Source organism: Hypanus sabinus, chromosome 6, assembly GCF_030144855.1.
Source record: "Hypanus sabinus isolate sHypSab1 chromosome 6, sHypSab1.hap1, whole genome shotgun sequence".
NCBI classification, from domain to species: Eukaryota; Metazoa; Chordata; class Chondrichthyes; order Myliobatiformes; family Dasyatidae; genus Hypanus; species Hypanus sabinus.
Genome location: NC_082711.1, coordinates 23479980 through 23499525, shown reverse-complemented (window position 1 = coordinate 23499525; position 19546 = coordinate 23479980). Strand labels below are relative to the sequence as shown.

At 43.3% G+C, this 19546-nt stretch overlaps 1 protein-coding gene across 4 annotated transcripts in view; it reads right to left on the bottom strand.

The window, feature by feature from the left end:
• The window catches only part of dpp6a (dipeptidyl-peptidase 6a), a 642400-nt gene that overhangs the window by 297636 nt on the left and 325218 nt on the right, over positions 1-19546 (bottom strand). For all 4 annotated transcript variants that reach the window (XM_059971851.1, XM_059971852.1, XM_059971853.1 and 1 more), the window contains exon 4: positions 1644-1738. In XM_059971851.1, coding sequence (XP_059827834.1) covers positions 1644-1738 — 95 coding nt within the window. The remainder of the gene's footprint in view (positions 1-1643; positions 1739-19546) is intronic.

Genomic DNA, 19546 nt, shown 5'->3' with positions numbered 1-19546 from the left:
TCAAGATTGTTCAATTATGACTGTCGCATGTACTTCACAACAAAATTGAAAATCTCTAAGACATCAGCAGGAGTGATGGAGAAGTGTAGTTTTCCCTTATACCTGAATTGGTTTTCCATTATTCCCACATGCAGAACACACTGAACATCTGGATTCAACAGACGCAATTCACATTTTAAAACATATGCACTAATTATGAGAGTAAGCGTTCGGCACAGACTAGAAGGGCCGAGATGGCTTGTTTCCGTGCTGTAATACTTATATGGTTAATTATCTACCAGCAGTTACTTGTTGGTATTTTGTGAAAGTCTAAATTGGTTTGTTGTGGAAGGTCCCGAAATTAACTTTGAGGCAAAAGATGAGCTACTGGATGAAATCAACGGGTCAGACGCTGCCTGTTGAGGGGCATGGACAGTTGATGTTTTGGGTGAAGACCCTTCATTTGGACTAGAAAAGTAGAGGGGAGAAGCATTATACTGTGGTGAGGGGAAAGGGTAGGGTAATGGCTGGCAAGTGACAGGTGGATCCAGGGGAGAAAGTCCGATTGGCAGATGGAGGAGGGAAAAGGGGGAAATTGCTGCAGAGGTGATGAGAGGAGAACAAAGGGCTGAAGATGATGGAATTTCTTAGAAAAGTGTTTTTTATATATATATATATATAGATATAGATATACAGTACTATGCAAACGTCTTAGGCACATATATACAGCTAGGATGCCTAAGGCTTTTGCGCAGTACTGTATCTGTCAATGTGGAGCGGAGAGTGAGTTTGTAAATCTGGTGGGAGCAAAAGTGGTGGGAATAGCGAGGGTGGAATCCATGGGAGGGGTGTGGGACAGGTGGTAGAGAAGTGCCAGGTGTGGGTGCCAACTCACCCAGCCCTGAGACACTAGGACAAGGTCTCTTGATTCTAAACAATTGATTTATTGATCATTACAGAATGTCTCTTTGGTGCTTCTTGCCCCGTCTCCTCTCCCTTCCCCTTTTCCCAACAATGATTTTGCTTCCCTTGCCCCCTTCCTACTCTCAGTCTACAATACAGACCCATATCAGAATCAGGTTTATCGTCACTCACTTAGATCATGATATTTGCATGTCTTTTTGAGGCAGCAGTACAGTGCAATACATAAAATTACTAGAATACTGTGCAAAAGTCTTAGCCAGCCTAGCTATATATATGTGCATAAAACTTTTGCATAGTACCGCATCATAGTAACTAGATATGCTGAAAGGTGAAATCCTTAAGGGGAACTTCTTCATTCTTTGGGGTAGGGGTGTGATTGTGGAATGAGTTGCCAGCAGAATTGTGAGTTTAATTGTAACATCTAAGATAAGTTTGGATAGGTACGGTACATAGATGAAAGGGTAATGGAAGGCTATGGTCCAGGTGTGGGTAGATGGGACTAGGCAGAAAAACAGGTTGGCATGAATCAGATAGGCTGAAAGACTTTGTGAATGGAATATGGAGCAGTGAACCAAGTAAAGGAGATATGGGGGGCAGATGGGAACAGTGGAAGGAAGGGACCCAGCGAGTGAGCGTGAAGGCCAATACAATGGGTAATGGAGGGCAAGGAAACAATGAGGCATCTGACCATATGGTGCAACTTTGCTCTTATGAATAAAATGGGGCAAAGAAATGCTTACAAATTTCCGGTTTGTCATCAGAAGTGTTGTGGCCATGGTTTCCACATTCAGTCTTTCCAGGTTTCCATCCCAGGTACGATACAGCAGCTCGGTATCTGTGAACAAACAAAAGGAAATGGAAATGATTTGTAGGTCACTGGGATTTCACACTGCCACTTTCAGAACAAAGTACACAAATGATGAAACAGAACATAGTTAATGATGCAACATCAGCTTTGGCTACCCTGGGCAGTAGAAAGTCTTGCATTTATAAAGTTTTCAAGATCACAGTAGCATAAAGAAACTACTGAAGGAACTTAGCAGTTCAGGCAGCATCTGTGGAGGAATAAACAGTTGATGTTTCAGGACAAGACCTTCTATCAGGACTGGAAAGGAAAGGGGAAGAAACTAAAATAAGGTAAGGGGAGGGTAAGGACTACATGTTGGCAGGTGATAGGTGAGACCAGATGAGGGGAAGGGAGTGGAGGAGTGGGGATGAAGTGAGAAGCTGGGAGGTGACTAGATGAAAAGATAAGGAGCTGGAAAAGAAGGAAACTGACAGGAGAGGAGAGTGGACCATGGAAGAAACAGCAGGAGGAGCACCACAGGGAGGTGCTAAAAAGAGAAGGGGTAAGAGTGGAAACAGAATGGGGAATGGGAAAAAAAGAATGGCAAAAGATCACAAAAATATTTAAAGGCATAATGAATAATGCACTGTTCAAACCGCAGACGATTTAACAACCACTACATTTCATAAACCAACACAATACAAATCAGATCATCTGCTTCACTAATGTTGGTTGAGGAATATTGGCCAAGGTTCCTGCTCTTCTTACAAGAACAATTTAACAGAGGTCAGACTGGGGCTTTGGGTTAACACCTCATCCCCTCATTTAAAGAGTAGAATCATAAAGTTGTATAGCACACACTCTGTCCATGTTGACCATCAAGTCTCCACTTGCACTGAAATTACACAAATATCATTTCATTCTCTCACATTCCCATCAACTCTGCCGCCTACCACTAGACATGTCTTTGGGGTGGAGAGCCCTCGGGGGAAACTCATGAAGAATATGTCAAACTTCACACAGACAGCACCAGAGGTTAAGATAATGGTCATAGAGCACTACAACCCAGAAACAGATCCTTCCCATCGTGTCCATGCTGAAATATTATCTGCTTAGTCCTATCAGCTTACCTGTGGACCATAGATCTCAGTACTTATTCCATCCATACACCTATCCAGACTTCTCTTAAATGTTGCAATTAAACCTGTATCTAACTCTTCCACTGTAGCTCATTCTATATTCACACTGCCCTCCAGTTGAAGAAGTTTTTTCTCAGATTCCCCTTAAATATTTCACCTTTAATTCTCAACCCATGACCTCTAGTTCTCGTCTTTACTCAACCTGATCGGAAAAAACAGCAAGCATTGACCTATCAATCATTATCCTCATTATCTGCCATGTCATATTAATGTGGGTAATTATGGTCTTATCCATGACCATGATCGTTCTTGGAAAATTTTTCTTTAAAAGTGGTTTGCCAGTACCTTCTTCTGGGTCCATTATCCTGATCTCTGGTGTTGTCTGTGTGAAGTTCTTCCAATCAATCTATACATCACATAATTTTGTATATCCCTATAACATCTCCCCTCATTCTCCTGCACTCCACTGAATAAAGTGCTAACCTATTCAAACTTTCCCTATAACTCCGGGCCTCAAGTCCCAGCGACATCCTTATCAATTTCTCTGCACTCTTTCAAGCTTGTCAGTACCTTCTCTGTAGGCAGGTGATCAGAATTGCACTCAATACTCCAAATTTGGCCTCTCCAACTTCTTTTAAAACTTCAAAACATAACATTCAACTTCTGTACTCAATGCTCTGACTTATGAAGGCCAATGCTCTCTTTATGACCCTGCCTACCTCTGACTGAGTTCAGTTTGCTGCCATTACCAGGCTCCATTACTTGCATCATTCCTATGTTAGAAGGAGCAAATGATGCAGTTACATTTGGTATGTGTTAAGTTTGATCCAAATATTTCATATCATATTTTATCTCACTTATGTTAATTAAGCAATTATTTTCAAACTTGAAGGTAATAATTACTTAATTAATATTGGAAAAAATTTCAAACTGCTTTGAATCCCTGATTTCTGGGCATCTGTTCCATCTTGCAATTCACAATTTCATTTAATTAGTTACCTTTTCTATTTGCATAAAGGGCTAACCTTTGATGAAATTGGAAAGAATTGTCTGAATTGGGGAAGATCAACTTCAGCATTCATTACTTTCTAGTTTCATTACTTGAGTGCAATGCTCATTAGGACCTGACTAGTGTCAAAAAGATCAAATATTTGCATTAGTGTAAATTTTTTGAATGATTTGCATATTTGTAGTTTCTCTTCATCAGGAATGGGGGGAAGACAGGACCGAAGCCCAGTAATAGAGATAGGGGAGGGGGTAGGGCCTAGAGGCGCCAGGTGGAGAACCAATCAGAGGAAAGATAAAAGGGGAGGGGGAGGGGAAAAGCATGAAAGAACTGTAGAGATAAAGAAACAGAAAGTTGAAAGGGGAGAGAGGCAGAGAGGGACCTGGGATAGGGGACGGGGGAGGGAATTACCAGAAATTGGAGAATTCAATGTTCGTACTACCAGGCTGGAGGCTACCCAGACGGTAGATGAGGTGTTGCTCCTACAACCTGAGTTTGGCCTCATCATGGCAGTAGAGGAGGCCATGTATGGACATATCAGGATGGGAATGAGAGGAGGAGTTGAAGTGGGTGGCAACCGGGAGGTCCTGTCTGTTGTGCTCGACGAAGCGGTCCCCCAATCTGTCGGGTCTCACTGATGTAGAGGCCGCCGCACCGGGAGCACCGGATGCAATAGACAACTCCAGCAGACTCGCAGGTGAAGTGTTGCCTCACCTGGAAAGACTGTCTGGGGCCCGGAATGGTGGTAAAGGGGGAGGTGCGGGGACAGGTGTAGCATTTGTGCTTACAGGGTTAAGTGCCAGGTGGGAGTTCTGTGGGGAGAGACGTGTGGACCAGGTAGCCGCGGAGGGAACGATCCCTGCGAAAAGCTGAGAGGGGTAGGGAGGGAAAGATGTGCTGGGTGGTTGAAGGTGGCAGAAGTTGTGGAGGATAATGTGCTGGATCTGGAAGCTGGTGGGGTGGTAGGTGAGGACAAGGGGAACCCTGTCCCTGTTGTGGTGATGGGAGGATGGATTTAGGGCTGAAGTGCGGGAAGCGAAGGAAATGCGGGTGAGGGCATCTTTGATGACGCCAGAAGGGAAACCACGATCCTGAAAGAAAGAGGACGTTTGAGAAGTCCTGGAATGGAAAGCCTCATCCTGGGAGCAGATGCGGCAGATGGAGGAACTGGGAATAGGGAATGGCATTTTTGCATTGAGATAGTTATTGTCTATTGCATCTGGTGCTCCTGGTGCGGCCTCCTCTACTTCGTTGAGCACCTGCGCTCCGTCCGTCACAATAGATAGGACCTCCCAGTTGCCACCCACTTCAGCTCTGCCTCTCATTCCCATCTAGATATGTCCATACGTGGCCATGATGAGGTCAAACTCAGGTTGGAGGAGCAACACCTCATCTACCGTCTGGGTAGCCTCCAGCCTGGTGGTATGAACATCGAATTTTCCAATTTCCAGTAATTCCTTCCCCCTCCCCCTATCCCAGATCCCTCTCTGCCTCTCTCCCCTTTCAACTTTCTGATTTATCTCTACAGTTCTTTCATGGTTATCCCCTCCCCCCTTTATCTTTCCTCTGATTGGTTTTCCACCTGGCGCCTCTAGGCCTTACCCCCCCCCCCCATCTCTATTACTGGGCTTCGGCCCTCTCTTCCCCCCCCCCCCATTCCTCTTGAAGGGTCTCGGCCCGAAATGCTGGCTACTCTTTTCTCATGGATGCTGCCTGACCTGCTGAGTTCTTCCAGTGCTGTGTACGTATTCTTTGATCCACAGCATCTGCAGTTGTATTTTTGTGTATTGTAGTTTCTCTGTTGTTTCCCTGCACTCCATTTCCTCTGTAGCCACGACACTTCATTCTGCACTGTTACTGTTTTATCTTGTTCTACCCGAATACACTGTGTGATGATCTGATCGGTGTGAACAGTGTGCATGAGAAACTTTTAACAATACCTTGGTACATGGGACAATAATAAACCAATTCCAATATCAATAACGTCGTTTCTGGTGCAGTTGTGCGCCCTGTCACTTGGAACAGCTCATTCTAATTTATAGAGGCAAACTGAGCTCACATTTGCAATTCAATCAATAAAGTCACAGCATTGTGAGCAATATTATTTTTCAGCATTCCACAACCCGGTGCACAATATTTTCTAATCTGTTCATCTCCTCCCAAGTATCCTTAAAAAACTAGGTAAGTATATATTCAATTTAGGCTTCCAAAGCTTTTGGATTACTGCAGTTTTTTATATCATTGTACAACAGCTGTGATGTGAGTGATCCCAAGAACAAATATATTGGCCAAGAAAGCAACTTACATTCAAGCCAAGAAAGGTTCTGTTTCAATATATTGTGAATTTAAATATAAAGTTTATGAAAAAAGCTGGTCCAATTCTATGAAAGCAGGCATAGGGAGGCAATGTAACATAGTGGTTAGCACAATGCTATACAGTACAGCTGTAACACCAGCTTGATTTGGAAACACCAATACATTTGAATGGAAAATCATACAAAAATAGTGAATACAGCCCAATCTGTCATGGGTAAAACCCTCGCCGCCATCCCACTGTTGAGCACATCTACAAGAAGCGCTGTTGCAGGAAAGCAGAATCCATCATAAAGGACCCCCACCTTTCAGGCCATGCTGCCTTCAAGGAGGTGGTGTAGGAGCCTCAGGACCCACACCACCAATTCTGGAAAAATTATGAACTCTCAATCGTCAGGCTTTTGAACCAGAGGAGATAACTTTACCCACTCCATTGCTGAACTGTTCACACATCCTATGGACTCAGTTTCAAGGACTCTTCAACTCATGCTCTCAATACTTATTGCCTGTTTATTTGTTATTATTATTTTATATATTTTTTGTTTTGTAATTGCTCCTTTTATCGTCTTTAGCACATTGGTTGTTTGTCTGGCTACTGAGTGGTTTTTCACTGTCTCTACTGTGTCTCTTTGCATTTACTGTGAATGCCCATGAGAAAATGAATCTCAGGATGGTATATGGTGACATATATGTACTTTGATAATAAATTTACTTCAAACATTGGTGTTCAATTCCTGCCACTGTCTGTAAGGGGTTTGTATGGTCTCCCTGTAACTACGTGAGTCTCATCCAGGCATGATTAGTTCTCTCTGAAATCCCAGAGACGCAGTGTTAGTGAGTTGTGACTGTGCTACATTGGCACCGGAAGCACAGGAAGACTTGTGGACTGACCCCAGCACAATCCTTGCTGATCTGATTTGATGCATACAACATATTTCACCATATTTTTTAAAGTACATGTGACAAATCTCTTATGTACAGCCTTCATGAGTTTTAGTTCCTTCCCATTTTGATTGCCCATCCACTTGTCATCTGTCCATCTGTAGTCCTGTGCATTGTTATAATGAGGCCTAACACTAGCTTGAGGAACAACGCCTCTTCTATCTGGGCACATTGCAGCTTTCCAGACTCATTAGTGAATCCCACAGCTGCAGGTAACTCACCTTTTCTTTCTGTGTCACACTGGCCATATCTCCTGTCAGTCATCTATCTGCAATTTTGGTTCAGTTTTTCTTGCTTTCTCTCTATTGTTCCAATTCTATGCCCAGAGAGACAATCAGGGGCCACTTTGTTAGGTACACCTGTATACCTGCTCATTAATGCAAATAGCTAATCAGCCAGTCATGTTGTAGCAACTCAATGTGTTAAAGCATGCAGACATGGTCAAGAGGTTCAGTTGGTGTTTAGGCCAAACATCAGAATGGGGAAAGAATGTGATCCAAGTGATTTTGAACATGGAATGATTGTTGGTGCCAGATGGGGTGGTTTGAGTATCTCAGAAACTGCTGATCTCCAGTGAATATCTGCACCATAGTCTCTATAGTTTGCAGAAAATGGAGTGAAAAGCTATGTAAAAAAAAATTCATTGGGCAGCAGTTTTGTGGATGAAAATGCGTTGTTAATGAAAGAGATCAAAGGAGAAGGATCAGACTGGTTCAAGCTGACAGGAGGACAACAGTAACTTAAGCAACCACACATTGCAATAGAGGTATACAGAAGAGCATCTCTGAACACACATGTTGAACCTTGAAGCAGATGGGCAACAGAAGCAAAAGACCATGAACATACTTCCAGTGGCCACTTCATTAAGAACACATATCTAATAAAGTGGCCGCTGAGTGTAGGTAATTTACACTTAAAATATTTTAATATATAGAGAGCATAGCTGAGCTACGACATGGGCAAATATTTTTAGGGTGGCATGGTAATGTAACGATTATCACAATCATTTTACTGGACTACCTGTAAGTTCAGGGTTTGATTCCTGTTGCTGTTTGTGAGGAGTTTGTACATTCTCCCTGTGGAGTTGCTCCGGTTTCCTCTCACAGTCCGCGAGATGTACAGTTAGGAAACGTAAACTGTGGCAAGCTTTGCATGCTGAAGAGCAAAACCTTTGCTGATTCGATCTGATGCAGGGAATGCATTTCATTGTGTTCCAATGTACAGAGCCATAGTCAAAGAGCAGTACACCACAGAAACAGGCTCTTGGCCCATCTATTATTCCATGCCAGGCTATTATCCTGCCTATTCCCATTGACCCGAGCCAGATCATAGTCCTCCTTATCCTAGTATTATCCAATTTTTTCTTTAATGCTCAAACAAAACTGGCAAATACTGAAATTGATCTTGTATATGTGACAAATAAAGCTAATCTAATCTATTCTAATCTAATTAATGTTATCAAATGATTATTATTGGGGTCTGTATGCCATGGGTTATTCATTCATTTCAATCACACTTTCCTTTTCTGTCCCTCGCTCTCCTTCAGTTACAATAAGGGCACAACAGCGATTAGTGTGGTGATATAATAGCTTGGGACGTCAGAGCGGAGCTCGATTTGTCTGTAAGCAAGTTTATAGGATCCTTCTCATGTGCACATGGGTTTCCTCCAGGTGCTCCAGTTTCGTCCCACACTCCAAAGATGTACCGGTCAGTCGGTTAGTTGGTCATTGTAAATTGTTTCATGATTAGGCTGGGGTTAAATTGGTGGGGTGCTGGGCGGCCAGGCTCGATGGGTCAGAAGAGTCCCTTTAGCTCTGTATCTCCAAAAAGAAGAATTGAGGGATTCAAAGCTGGAAACCCGGTGGAGAATTACATGGTTCTGTATAATTTCTCACTCTTAATGCCTACTGTTACTCTGCGGGGATAATAGTAACACCAGTGTAGAGGGCAGTGATGAGAAGCTCTTCCAGTGCTCTCAGAGAAAGGAAACTGACAGCTTTTACGACAAAGAACGTATCGACCACATCTCAGTCACAATGAAATCATTGACATGTTGAGAAATTGTGAAAACCCCAGAGAGCTCCTGAATCATAACTCTGACAGCAATACTAGAAGGCATGCAGAGGCTGGTTTTTAAAGGTCTTCCAGCCTTGCACATTGATCACTTCTGGTTACAGGTGTAGACAGCTTTGCCTGATCCACTTGGAAGACCATTCAGAGGAGCTGCCTCAGGAATTAGCGAAGAAGGAGGTTGGGCTGCAGCAAACAGATTGCACGGGCAAAAATACTGGCTAGAGGGGTGGGGGCGGGGAGTTGAATGGGTAGGGAGTGAAGTCACTGCAATTTAAGGTTCTGTAAAGACCAGCAAGATACAGTGGCATGATGCACTTTGTTATTCAAAGTAAATTTATTATTAAAATATGTATATGTCACCACATACTCTGCCGAGATTCATTTTCTTGTGGGCATTCACAATAGAACAAAAAAAACACAGAATCAGTGAAAGGTTACACACAACCTAAGACTGACAACCAATGTGCAAAAGAAAATAAACCATGCAAATACAAAAGAAGAAAGTAATAATAAATAAATAAATAGATAAATGACATTGAGATTATGATTTGTCAAGTTCTTGAAAATGAGTCTGTAGGTTGTGGAATCAGTTCAGTGTTGAGGTGAGTGAAATTATCCATGCCAGTTCAGGAGCCTGATGGTTGAAGGGTAATAACTGTTCCTGAACCTGGTAGTGTGGGACCTAAGGCTTCTGTAACTCCTTCCCAATCTGCAGTAAGAAGAGAGCATGGTCTGGATGGTAGGAGTGATCAACAATGGACACTACTTTCTCGTGGATGCTGCTTTTCTTGTAGTTGTGCCCAGTGGTGGGGAGGTCTTTTCCTGTGATGGACTATAAATCACAATAAGATACATAAAAAATAAATCAACAGTGCAAAAGAGAGCAAAATAGTAAGGTGGTGTTTATGGATCTTTCAGAAATCCAATGGCATAGAGCAGGGGTGTCAAACTCATTTTAGGTCACGGGCCGGATTGGGCAAAATGCAGCTTCATGCGGGCCAGATCAGTCAGGCGCGTGCGAACGCAACTTTCATTGCCTCCGTTTTTTCAGCCTGTTCTCATGTGTCTCAGTCTCTGCTATAACAACAAAGTGTTTCACTTCACAAATTCCGTTTCTTATGAAGAAGACTGCTGAGCAAGCATTATTTTTATGATTGGTATTAACTTACAATCATAGGCTTCATAGCGCCTATTAATTTATAATTAATATTAATATTAATTATATAATTTAATTCATATTAATTTAATAATTAAAATAATAGATCTACCTAAAATGAGCTTGCGGGCCGGATATAATCGTACGCCGAGCCGGATATGGCCCGCGGGCCTTGAGTTTGACACCTATGGCATAGAGGAAGACACTGTTCCTAAAACATTGAGTGTGCATCCTTAGGCTTCTGCACCTCCTCCCTGATAGGAGGAATCAGAGCAGGACATTTTCTGGAAGTTGAAGGTTCTTAGTGACAGATGCCATCTTCTTAAGGCTTTTTGAATCAATAAGAATGACACTTCTCACTTACGAAAACATTTCCTCTCCTTTCTCCATTACAGTTTCTGACCATGTTTTCACCAACGACACTTCGCAGATACAGGGCTTCAATCACAAAAAGCAGCTGAAAGGTGTGCACCTGCAGGTCACACATTATTCTGGCCCAGAAATCCATTGTGCTTTTACCTTTTGGATAATACCACTCTGCGAGGCATTCAAGGCGGCTGCCACCTTCTCCAGAGCATTAGAGATGGGTGGCAAATGACACCTTTGCCACCAGTGTTTGCATTTGTAAATAAAAAAAATGAAAAGTAACTGTGTGAGACCCAGTCCTTTCTCAACATGGAACAGTACATCACAGAAACAGGCCCACAGTGCCTGCGCCAAGCTTAAACTAATTGCCTACACATGATCCATATCCCTTCATATTCATGTGCCTTTCTCAATGCCACTGTCACATATCTTTCACTACCATCCCTGGCAACAGCCTCCAGGCACCTACCAGTCCTGCTGCAGTGCTTTGAACCAAATCACCAACAATTTCTATCCTCCCACAGGCGCTGCTTGACCCACTGAGCTCTTCCAGCATATTGTTTGTTGATCCAGGCATCTACCATGCTCTGTGTAAATAGAAATTATCCTGTAAATCCCCTTCAAACATTCCCACCCCGCTCCTCAGCTTTAAATCATGCCCTCAATTATTCAACATTTCCATCCTGGGACAAAGGCTCCGTCCATCCACCCTATCTATGGTAGGGTAGATACATCACTATCAAAGGATGTGTAAAACACTTCTTTCCTCCACTAGTGCGCAAGCCACCCTTGGGCAAGGTGTAGCTCTTGCTTGGCTCCCCTCCCCCCACCCCACCCCCCCCCAACCTCCACTGGTCAGGGTGACGTGAAGCCATGTGAGCAGCTGGTGCATATCACAGGTCCTGGCTATGCTAAACACTGATGCCTGGCAGACAATCTCTTTAGAGTATTGATAATGGCTGGGGTCACCTGTCTTGTGAATAATGCAAACCACTTCTGGAGAAAAATTTGCCAAGATCAATCATGGTCATGGAAAGACCATGACTGTCTACTTCATACGATATGGCACATAACAACAACGTTGACCCTGTCATAATTTTATCAGATCTCTCCTGTGCCGCTGATGTTCCAGAGAAGAGAACCCAAGTTTGTCCAATTACTAATTACCAACGCTCACTGATCCAGACAGCATCCTGGTAAATCTCTTCTGAACCCTCAGCTTAACCTCTGCATCCTTCCTGTTAGGTGGCAACCAGAAGTGCGCACAGTACTCTAAAACATTTCCACCAAGTCCTAGGAGTCCGGAAATTGAAACCCGATGGCTGAAGCCTTGGGTCTACAAGTCTGTAGGCCCACTGGGAAAGTCAGAGGCCCGATGTTTTGCAAGTCCACTGAAGGCCGAAGGCCTGGAGGCAGCATGTCCTGTGGTGGAAGCCTGCCTGCCTGCCTGTGTGAGTTGTTAGGTAGGTGAGAAGGGGGGAGGGGCTTATTTTGGGTTTTTTTGCTGTTGTGGTGTTGTTCTGAATACTTGAGCATGCCATATTGGCAACACTTGTGGGCTGATCACAGCCTGTACTCAGGTTGGGTTGGTTGCTAACAGAAATGACACATTCGATGGTGTGCTTCGATGCACATGCGATTAATAAATGAACTGAAACTGAAAAGGAGCTTGAAGCATAAGCTGCTGGTATCTTTGAACCAGCTATCGTGTTTTACCTTCTCTGGCAGTTTGAAAGTCCAATGGAGTTACCAAGTGACTCATGAAAATTTACAGCATGGCTGGTAACTAATTGAAATCCCCAAACCGTTGATTTAGATGATAATTTTATACTCTCACTTTTAAAGATTTATTACTGTATTAAATCAATGCTGGCAACGGTGAATATATGTAAAGGCAGCCCACACTTCCAGACTGGCACTTTTCACTGGACATTAAGTCAGGAAAATAATTAATGTAAAATCTGTTTCATCAAAGTAAGATTATCCCCTGGGGCCTAATTTGCTTTCTTAATATTGTATTTTTTTAAAGAATTGTTGGAACTTGTGCTTATATGGAGTATTTCCAAACCTCAGAACACCTCAGAGCATTTTATAGTCAATAAAGTACTCCACAAGTGTTACCATTGGTAAAAAAAATAGGCAGCAAAATTCAATAATGATCCACATGATAATGGACAAAAGTTTGAAGTTCGAAGTAAATTTGTTGTCAAAGTATGTATTTATGTCAACATATTTTACCCTGAGATTCATTTTCTTGCAGGCATTCACAGTAGAACAATGAAATCCAATAGGATTGATGAAAAACTACATACACACACACACAAATGTATCTTAAATGATAACTTTGTACGTGCCTTCAGCACTTGCACCCCTCTGGAGAAAATGTTGCCCTGTGAGTCCCTTTTAACTCTTTCCCCACTCATCCTAAGCCTTTGCCCTCTAGATTTGGACTCACCTACCCAGGGGTAAAGATTGTTACCATCCACCTTATCCAGGCCCCTCATAACTTCTATAAAGTCACCCTTCATTTTCCTACATTCCAAGGAATACGGACCGAGCCTGGCCAATCTCTCGCTACAATTCTTGCCCTCTAGCCCTCGCAGCATCCTCACAAATCTTTTATGTACTCTTAGCAATATAGAAAATTATTAGGCTAGCAGGAAGGAGTTTAAGAATGAAATTAGGAGAGCCAGAAGGAGCCATGAGAAGGCCTTGGTGAGCAGGATTAAGGAAAACACCAAGGCATTCTACAAGTATGTGAAGAGCAAGAGGATAAGACATGACAGAATAGAACCAATCAAATGTGACAGAGGAAAAGTGTGTATGGAACCGCAGGATGCAGCTGAAGTACTTAATGAATACATTGCTTCAGTATTCACTATGGAAAAGGACCTTGGTGATTGTTGGGATGGCTTACAGCGGACTGAAGAGCTTCAGCATATTGACATTAAGGAAGAGGATGTGCTGGAACTTTTGGAAAGCATCAAGTTGGATAAGTCACCAAGACCAGATGAGATATACCCCAGGCTATTGTGGGAGGCGAGGGAGGAGATTGTTGAGCTTCTGGCAATGATCTTTGCATCATCAATGTTGACGGGAGAGGTTCTGGATTATTGGAGGGTTGCAGATGTTGTTCCATTATTCAAAAAAAAGAGTAGAGATAGCCCAGGAAATTATAGACCAGTGAGCCTTACTTCAGTGTTTGGTAAATTGATGGAGAAGATCCTGAGAGGCAGAATTTATGAACATTTGGAGAGGCATAATATGATTAGGAATAGTCAGCATGGCTTTGTCAAAGGCAGGTCGTGCCTTATCAGCCTGAATTAATATTTTGAGGATGTAACTAAACATATTGATGAAGGTAGAGCAGTAGATGTAGTGTATATGGATTTCAGCAGCAAGACATTTGATAAGGTACCCCATGCAAGCCTTATTGAGAAAGTAAAGAGGCATGGGATCCAAGGGGACACTGCTTTGTGGAACCAAAATTGGCTGGCCCACAGAAGGCTAAGAGTGGTGGTAGACAGGTATATTCTGCATGGAGGTTGGTGACCAGTGGTGTGCCTCAGGAATCTGTTCTGACCCCTTTTCTTTGAGATTTTTATAAATGACCTGGATGAGAAAGTGAAGGGATGGGTTAGTAAATTTGCTGAAGACACAAAGGTTAAGGGTGTTGTGGATAATGTGGAGGGCTGTCAGAGGTTACAGCAGGATGCCGATAGGATGCAAAACTGGGCTAAGAAGTGGCAGATGGAGTTTAACCCAGATAAGTGTGAGGTGGCTCATTTTGGTAGGTCAAATATGATGTCAGAATATAGTATTAATGGTAAGACTCTTAGCAGTGTGGAGGATCAGAGGAATCTTGAGGTCTGAGTCCATAGGACACTCAAAGCAGCTGTGCAGGTTAACTGTGTGATTAAGAAGGCATATGGTGCACTGGTCTTCATCAACCACGGGATTGAGTTTAAGAGCTGAGAGGTAATGATACAGCTATATAGGACCCTGGTCAGACCCCATTTGGAGTCCTGTGCTCAGTTCTGGTCACCTCACTACAGGAAGGATGTGGAAACTATAGAAAGGGTGCAGAGGATATTTACAAGGATGTTGCCTGGATTGGGGAGCATACCTTATGAGAGTAGGTTGAATGAACTTGGCCTTTTCTCCTTGGAGCGACGGAAGATAAGAGTTTACCTGATAGAGGCCTATAAGATGATGGGAGGCATTGATCATGTGGATAGTCAGAGGCTTTTTCCCAGGGCTGAAATGGCTAACATGAGAGGGCACAGTTTTAAGGTGATTGGAAGTAGGTATAGAGGAGATGTCAGAGGTAATTCTTTTACCCAGAGGGTGGTGAGTGCATGGAATGGGCTGTTGGCGAAGGTTGTGGAGGCGGATACAATAGGGTCTTTTAAGGGACTCTTGGATAGGTACATGGAGCTTAGAAAAATAGAGGGTTATTGGTAACCATAGGTAATTTCTAAAGTAAGTACACGTTTGGCACAGCATTGTGGGCCGAAGGGCTTTTATTGTGCTGCAGGTTTTCTGTGTTTCTATGGGAAACATTCTTTCCACATCTACTGTGTGTGGGCCTTTCAACATTTGAAAGGCTTCAATAAGATTCCCCTCATTCTTCTGAATTCCAGCGAGTACAGACCCAGAGCCATCAAACGTCCCTTGTATGATAACCCTCTTATTCCTGAAATCATCCTTGTGAAGCTCCTTTGGACCCTCTCCAATGCTAGCACATCTTTTCTAAGATGAGGTGCCCAAGACTGTTCACCATACTCAAGGTGAGACCTCACCAGTACCTTATGAGAAGCCAAAACAATAGCCAGGGAAAAAGTAGGGCCCATCATGGACAACAGGCAATTTTTGATCAAAGCCAGAAGGTAAAGGTGAGGTCCGAAATGAATGTTTTTCATGGTTATTCACAAAGGAGTTCATATTTGGCAAAAATCCGTGAAGGGGAAGATGGAAATACAGGGCAGGTCTACGAAAATAAAGCGGACGAACTCCTTGCCTCTCTTGACTCTCCCAGCAATCCAGGTCTGAAGCACAGATTACCTCCTCCATGCCTCACACCTTGGCTGCTGGGAGAAGTGAAAGAGGAGGAAATTGGTTGCACTTTGTCTGAGATTTTTAAAACTGAAGACCTTAAATCGGGCAGTACAGTAGCATAGCAGTTCACACAATCACTTTACAATATCGGCTCCAATAATGAGGTTGGCTTCCCGTCGCTGTCTGTAAGGAGTTTGTCCGTTCTCCCTCTGACTCCATGGGTTACTCTGGGTGCTCTTTGTGAGTTGTGGGCATGCTGTGTTCATGCCAGAAACACAGCAACACTTGCAGACTGCCCAGCACAATCCCCACTAGTTTGACTTGAGGCAAATTTCGCTTTTTTGCTGGACACAAATCTGATGACTGGAAGACAGCAACTATGTCCCACCCCTTTTCAAGAAAGGCAGCAGGGAAAAGCCTGATAACTACAGACCTGTGGGCCTAACATTCATGGTAGATACTGGAAAACATTTTGAGAAGTAGGACTGATGATCACCTGGAAAGGCAGAGATTAATCAGACTCAAGGTTTAGTCAAGGCCAGATCTTGTCTGACTAATTTAATCAAATTCTTTGAAGAGGTAACAAAGTGTATTGATGAGCAAGGGCAGTATATGTGATTAACATGGAATTTAGTGTTACTTTTAACAAGGTTTCACATGGAACATTAAACTATACAGTACAGGAACAGGCCCTTCAGCCCACAATGTCTGCACTGAACATGATGCCGGATTCAATGTATTTTTTCTGCCTGTACATAAGACTATAAGATATATGAGCAAAATCAGGCTTTTTGGCCCAGCAATTCTGCTCCACCTTTTAGTAATGGCTGGTCCATTTTCTTCTCAGCCCTAAGCTCCCACCTTCTGCTGATAACCTTCGATGCCTTGACTAATCAAGAAGCAACTTCATAAAACCTTGGTTAAAACTTTGCTGGAGCACCGCATACAGTTCTGGTCAAAGGGAGGAGGCGAAGGCACTGGAGAAGGTGTGGAGGAGACTCAACTGGATGCTGCCAGGGTGGAGTGTTTCAATTAGGAGTTGAGACTGCAGAGGCTAGGTTTGCTCTCCCTGGAGTGGAGGATACTCAGACAAATCATGACTGAGGTGTATAAAACAATTTTCCCCATATCAGGAGTAGATAAAACTAGAAACAAAGATTTAGGGTAAGATTTAAAGGGTATCTTCTTTACCCAGAGACTGGAAGTAGACCGAGAAATGATTGAAAGTGGATCACTGACAGCGTTTGAGGAGAGGAGTCTGGATGAGCATTTGATGCACTTACTCATAGAAAGCGTTGGACTAACTATTGGAAAATGAGTTAATACTGCAGGGTGCCCAGCGGTCAGTGTGGACAAGTTGGGCTGATCGGCCTGTTTCCATGCCTCTGATTCCCCTGCACTTTCCCTGCATCTGGTTGAGAGAATTTTTACAACCAACTTAAAGCGTGGTGAATTCACTTTAACCCTGTATGCGAAGTGCAACTCCTCTGGCAGCGAGGCACTTCCTCTATAGCCAGCATCAACTTTAGAGTATGACATCAACCCACAACCTGGAAAAGAAAGAAAAACTGCAGATGCAGGAAATGCTCAGTGGACTAGATTACATCCATGAGGAGTGATGCAGAGTTTCCTTTCCACACTGAAGATTTTGTCTAAGGTTACCACCCTAAACCATTAATTGGTTCTCCCTTCATTTAAGCTGCATGACCTATTGAGTATTTCCAGCATGTACTGCTTTTAGTTCATGCATCCATAATCTTATAATAGAGGGACAAATATATTCCAATGAGCTCTGTAGAAATTAAACCTTAGGCATCCAGGTATCAAGGAATGTCCTGATGCAGAATCTCGATCCAAAGTGTCTACCAATTCACTGCTCCACAGATGCTGCCCGACCTGTTATCATCTTCCAGAAGTTTCTCTTGAGGCCCTATGAGATCATAACCACTTCCCAACTTCCCCTCATTCCGGCCTCAATGTGTTGAGGGGGATGAGATATTTTTCTTTGGTTTAGCTAAGCAAACTCTTGTTACTCAGAAACTTACTTTGACCCGCACACAATACAAAGCTTCCAATTAGACACCTCTGTGTGTTTAGGGTCAGAGAATAGCTTCCACAGGATCATAAGAATGGATAGCAGCACAGAAATTAGACCTTCGGGTTCAAGCTGACCATTACACCTCTGTAGACTAATTCCATTTCTCTGTGTCTTTCCGTTCCAACTACCTGCCCAAATGCCTTTTAAATGGGTAATTGTATGCACCCCTACCGCCTCCTTAGGCTGCTTGCCCAGATGGCCACCACCCTCTGTTTAACAAACTTGCTCCTGATGACTTCTTCAACTTTTTTTCTCTCTCACCTTAAACCTGTGCTCTTTATTTATGGATTCTCATGCCCTGGGAAAATAATTCAGCTTATCTACCTTATCAATGGCATAGGTAATTTTATAAATCTGTATTAGTTCAGCCCTAAGCCTTTTATGTTCTGGTCAGAATAAACTGAGACTATCCAATCTCTCATAACTCATCCCTTATTCCAGGCAGTGTGATGGTTACGTTCTTCTGCACTCTCTCTTTAGCTACCATGAACTGGGTGACAAGAACTCTACCTGCTATGAGTACAGAACAGTGCTTGAAAAAGGCTCGCAATATCACAAAGGATCCAACCCACCCTGCTTATGGACTTTTGTCCCGCTCTCATCAGGGAAGAGGCTATGTACCATCCATGCCAGGACCACCAAAATGAAAAACAAGTTAGTTCCCCCAGTCATCGGACTAACCCACCCCACCACCATGACATTACATCAGCCACCTCAGCCCCTTCACCCCATGCACTGCCATCGCACAGTTACTTGCACATTATTTTATAGGGTTGCTTTTATGTTTATAGTGTTGTTATTCTTTGTTGTGTGGCATAAGATCTGGAGCAATCATTTAATTCCCCTTTACACTAGTGTACAGAAGAATGACAACTTGAGAGGCTAGCTGATATTTTGTGCTCCTGTTTCACCACAGAGATGGGCTGGCTTTGCATTGAATTATCTTAGGTCCATGGTGTTTTCTGATGATTTATGATGCACACAATCCTCTTTCCACTCTGTTCTGACTCATCATTTCAGTATGTCCTTCTTCACATTTTCTATTCATGAGCATTCTTCCTTTATCCTTACAATTCCCCCTAACACCTCTTTCCATACTCACGCCTCATCCAGAATTCGAGGTCTAAAGGTCAAACTTGTGATTGGCGAGTCCTGGGGTTAAGCCCGAATCAAACCCCTGATTGGAGTCGCTGCCTAGAGGCTGGTGCAGTCCGGAGGCAAAGCCAAGGGTTCAAGTCCAGAGCTTGGTGAGTCCAGAGGTAGAAAGACCAGTCAATGAGTCTGGAGGTAAAGGGTGAGTGCAGACCGGACACTGGAAGTTGGAGGCCTGATGTCAGTGAGTTTGAGAGCCCAGGCTAAGCACTGGAGGCCTGGAGGTACGGGGGTTGGAGGTCTGCGTGCGTGTGAAGGTTGTAAAGAGGCTTGTCTTGTTTTGTTCTGTTATCCTTGTTGTTGTTGTTGCTTGTGTTGTGTCATGTTGAACCAGTGCTGTGTTGAACATTGTGGATATGCTACATTGGTGCTAGGATGGGTGGCAACACGCGTTGGCTGGCCCCAGCTCGTTCTTGGATGTGTTGGTTGTTAATGCAAACACCACATTTCATTGTGTACTCCAATGTACATGTGACAAAAAATCTGCATGTGCATCTGAATCTGAGTTCAGAAGTTTCAGCTGCATTCCCTTCTGTATATTAAACTACCACCC